Here is a 4,686-nt window from a genome sequence, read left to right on the forward strand (position 1 = left end):
TTTCGGAATGGACAGGCAATGACAAAGCCATGCATACTGGCAACTAAAATCATTGATAAGCCTTAACCACAATATGTCATAACTTTCCCCTGGTGGGAATATTAAGTGGGGTTCTGGGCCCTCTTTTCCATTCTCGGTCAGCCATATAAAGATCGAATAGATGTACAGGCTTTTTGTATCGTTATATCCTTTGTAAGGCTTGTGCACCATATTAGGTATGAAGGTGTCTTTAATATAGGCATGATCAATGCTCGTACCGGGATATATTGTTATGTCCTTCGCTGTAGCTAAGAAAGAGCTGGCCACTTCCGGTCTAGCCAAGCCCTGTAGATAGTAGAACCGCATGTCGTCCTCCGTAACTATGTCCGAGGATTCCTCCCCGTCTTCCTCTATTGACCCTTGTTGATTATCAGTGGATTCGTGTGGAAACCCAAGCATGCTAATAGGAGATGAGAGCTTCACTCCTCTCCAACGCATTATATATAAGAGATACCATGCACTAGAGACTAGGAGGATGCATCCTATCCCGGTTATAATCAACGTCTTACTTGTACGCTTAATGGCCCCCATGATTGCTTTTCAAAAGTATTGTTTAGATATAGCCAACGAGCCACTTATTGGGTAATGGTTAGTTAAATTAAAGGGGATAACAGGCTGCACCCCTATAGGAGCACACTTTGGTTTTACACACAACCATGGCAAGTGTCTGGTGGTACATAGCATAAGTTGTTGCACTATAGCTAATTCGTTAGTATAGAGTAAATGAAAGCCATTGCTAGCCTAGATTATCTCTGCTATCTTCAAAGCCAACCATTTGTCTTAATTTCACTTGTACCTATGCCGTGGGCTTCCCGATATGAGCACAAGATGCTTCTTTTTGTCATTTTTGAACTCATTGCTTCAGTTGGCTCGACTAGTCACAGTTTGAACTGCAGAATGTGGGCGTTAGTATTGGTTTGTGTGCATTTAAATATCCTGCTGGTAATTTCAGCCATTATGCCAATGCTCTATTTCTCCATACTGTCATTCAATATCAAGACAAGAATGCGTGCCTGGGCCAAAAGACAGATAGGTAGTTCGATGATGGCCAGATCAGTTACACTCATGCCAGACTTCAATGCTGATAAAATGCGACTGGTCAATGATTCATCTTTAGTAGAGTCACCTTGGTTGAAGCAGAAGCTCCTTTCCATAAGCACAGCATAGTATCTACGGCTCAAAAGTAAGAGGTATCTTTTATTGAGTAGGATGCATGGTTATAGCAAACTTGGTAAACTTGCTAGAAGAGCAAATTACATCAAAGTCATTAGCATGCTGGCGCATATATTCAGCTAACTCCTTCTTAGTGATACCTTGAATAGCAGTGTAGCATATCTCCTTAATGTTCACGTCAATATCAACGTGTCCCCAGTAAAAGCATCTGTTAATGGCAAAACCACGAAGGCTAAGGGCTATACTACTAACATTGCTTGCAACGGTTGATTTGTGCTTCAGGAACTCCTCAGCAGAAAGGCTAGTGATCTGATCACTTATGCTTTGAGCAAAAGCTCGCATGCGGGCCTCAACCAAACCTATGTCTTTTGTGCCTTGAATAGTCATGGTGAAATAGGCCTTGCCGTCCACTCCCCAATGTTCGCTATAAACATTATATCCAAACCCTTCTTTGGTTCGGAGCTGATCGAAGAAGACTCCATGCAGAATTTGGTAAAGCAATTGAGCCATCATATAATCTCTTATCCTGTCCGGCCTTGTGAATCTATGGATCAGCATAACCGCATTGTTGAGCTTGTCTACTGTTGGCAGTTCAACCCGTGCTGGATACAAGGTAGATTTGGGGTTCTGAGGTCGAGTGGTTGGTGTAACATGTTTCTTGACGATTTTAATGATACTATCGAACTCCGACTTGGTGGTGTTTCCAAACACAAAGATAGATATCTTGGCCTGGGTAATAGCGATTATATCCTCAAGCTTAATGTGTTTGGCAGCCCCAATGAGGTCGGTTGGGATAAAAGGCGGTGATTGGGTGTACAGTCTAAACCCCTCGCTTTGACAAAGATCGTGGGGCTGTGCGCACAAATTATCGTCAAACTCAATCGGAGCCAAAGTCTGGGTCATAACAAGATAGTCTTCGTGCGAAGCAGCAAAATCAACAAAGAAGAGATTAATGAGGTCTTGAATAACCAAAGGGTATCCTTGGAATGTTATGTAAAGCTTTCCGCTCCGAATATAGAGATCTGCTATATCTGTGTCGGAAAGCCTAGCCTTCTCGTAATGCCTAATCCTGAATCCCTTCAAATAGGCGGATATGTACCCGCGGAATGCCACATGCGCAGAAATGCTCTTGTCAATGTCCGGAGTCTCCAAAATGATATCTACTCGAGTCTTTTTGGTTGTGATGCCTTTGCAATAAGCCAAATGAGCTGTTAAGCCTTTCTCGGTATAGGAGATGGTGGGTGTATAGTTGTATGGCTCCGGAAAGGGGCAGAGAGTAGCATTTGTAATAAAGCTGCCGAACTTAGCTGAAAGCTGGTCGTTCTTTCTGGCCATGTCCAAATCAACTTCCTCAAAGATATAGTTGGTGCCCCACTCCATCTCCTGTGCAATTAAATCTGCTTTCTCATCTGTTTTGCCGGTCAGGTCTACTACCGCATATTCAATGCTGTAATAAGGCTCAGTCTGGAGAGGTGCACCGACTGGCATCTCGTTTGTTCGAACCGTCACTAACCATTTTGAGCGGTCTAATGCGATGCCAACAAAACGATCGAACTCCTTGGCATTGAAGGCTTCAAATTTGTACCGTAGAGAGAAAATGTCCTCTAAAGCCATCCACGGAAGCCACTTGGCAATGTGCAAAACCGTCTCTATCGCCGTCTTTGGACTGTACTCCTCCATTCTGTTTTGGAAGATCTGCTTATAAGTATTGTAAAGCTCCTGACCCGCCATTTCGCGAACCAACTCTAGTTTGGCCTGTATAAGATTGAGAATACTTTCAATCAACGGCTGCGCATTGGAATTAAACTCAACTCCGAGCGTTATCGAGTTTCCTGTAGGCTTCAGGTCGTCGACACACCAGCTGGATACAATTATGCCCTCTCTAATTAACGAGTTGAATCCACTTCGCTCCTTTTCTTCATCAAGCGCATTGCCTATAAATTCCACCGTTTTCTCTTTGTACGCATGGAATGTTTGTGGCAGTTGAATTTTAACCGATAGTTGGGATTTTTTAGTGTTGGGGTCAAGTGGTTTGTAGTATACTAGTTTGTTTTGCAAGTCAGGTCTGATCAAGTGGTGCGATGTATCGTTCTTGCTTGGCTTGGAAGGGGTGCTGCCCAGCAACTCGTATGGTGGATCGGAAAAGATCCACGGTTGGTCGGACTGGTCCTTGATTGCTGAGAAGTGCTCTCTGACGTAGCCTTCTAGGACATCGTGCGACTCTTTTCCATAGACTACTAACTGCATTCTGTCTGGCCGATAGTACTGTTTCCAAAAACAAAGCACGTGTTCTCGCTTGGTGTTTTTAAGGGTCTCTTTTGATCCTATTGTGAACTTCGATAGTAGGGACTCGGGCTTAGTCAGGTGTATGTTGAGCTGAAAGTATCGCAAATACTCATCGCCCAATCTTGCTTCCAGTTCGCTGTGCACAATCTTTATTTCGCTTTCCAGATATTGAGAATCAATTAGTGGGCATTTGAAAAACTCACTAAATATATCTAGTGATTGCTTAAGGTGATCAACTGCAACTTGGAAATGATATTCCGTGTACTCTTGGTACGTAAATGCGTTGCAATATCCACCGTGGTCCTGGATAAACTTTCTATAATGGTTGGCATCGGGATAAGTTTCGGTGCTCATGAGCAACATATGTTCTAAAAGATGGGCCATCCCAAGGTGTTCGGTGGGGGCATGCATGTCTCCAACTTGAACCTTTAAACAGGCCGCACCTTTTATAGCATTAGGGTTCGTGATTAAGACAACTTGGAGCTTATTGGGTAGAACGATGGTTTTGTAGCTGTTTTGATCAAGCGATCCTTGTAAATGAGTATAGACTTGACCGTCGCGAAATAGGATAGGCGTAGGTTTAGGCTTACTGTGTTGAGAACCATGGGAAGGTACCTCAAGAATAATCAGGCCAATGATTGGCAAAATCATTAGCAGTGCAAGCTTCGCTATCCCGATCATGTGTGTTCTGAGAAACAAAAGTCAGATATAAAGATAGCAAATTACTGTTTGTTTTTGTTTGTGTGCACAACAAAGAATGTATTAAATTTCCTAGATAAGATCAATTTTGAAAATATAGATATGGAATTTAGCAAGAAGTGCGGTGCATGAAAGCCCTCAGCATTCTTTAACTAACCTATGCTGAGTTTAGAAAACGTACAGTATTAAAAGACTATCTTTATTGTTCATCATCATCGGAGTTGTGATTTTTTATAAGATCTAGTATAATGCTTTGTTTCCTGATGCTGGAAAATCCGAGATCTGCAACTGCTTAGTAGCGAAGTCGCATGTATTGAAAGCAACAACAGAATTATAAAGAGTCATCTAGTTTTCTAATCTATTTTTAACAAAATCATATTTTTGAATTTCTTAAAGATCTTTATTACTCTTATCAATTTCCTGGCTAGATAATCCTGTGACCTCTATATATATTCAATGCGATTTGCAAAATCCATGACATTATCTCTG

General features: G+C 42.1%; 3 protein-coding genes across 3 annotated transcripts; 1 reads left to right on the top strand and 2 right to left on the bottom strand.

Moving 5' to 3' along the window:
• NEHOM01_2463 (uncharacterized protein) lies at nt 1–570 on the bottom strand (the record flags this gene model as incomplete). Its single annotated transcript, XM_051491339.1, has 1 exon — nt 1–570. A coding segment is annotated over one exon (570 nt), but the record flags the coding sequence as incomplete, so codon positions are not given.
• Nucleotides 571–762: 192 nt separating this feature from the next.
• Nucleotides 763–1,206, top strand: NEHOM01_2464 (uncharacterized protein; the record flags this gene model as incomplete). Its single annotated transcript, XM_051491340.1, has 1 exon — nt 763–1,206. The coding sequence occupies one exon, from the start codon at nt 763–765 to the stop codon at nt 1,204–1,206; it is 444 nt and encodes a 147-aa protein (XP_051347300.1).
• Nucleotides 1,207–1,236: 30 nt separating this feature from the next.
• On the bottom strand, nt 1,237–4,179 carry NEHOM01_2465 (insulysin; the record flags this gene model as incomplete). The annotated part of the gene is made up of 1 exon (XM_051491341.1): nt 1,237–4,179. One exon carries the CDS (start codon nt 4,177–4,179, stop codon nt 1,237–1,239), a length of 2,943 nt encoding a protein of 980 aa, XP_051347301.1.
• Between the last annotated feature and the right edge of the window lie 507 nt (nt 4,180–4,686).

Source organism: Nematocida homosporus, assembly GCF_024244095.1.
Source record: "Nematocida homosporus strain JUm1504 chromosome Unknown 4368, whole genome shotgun sequence".
Classification (NCBI taxonomy): domain Eukaryota; kingdom Fungi; phylum Microsporidia; genus Nematocida; species Nematocida homosporus.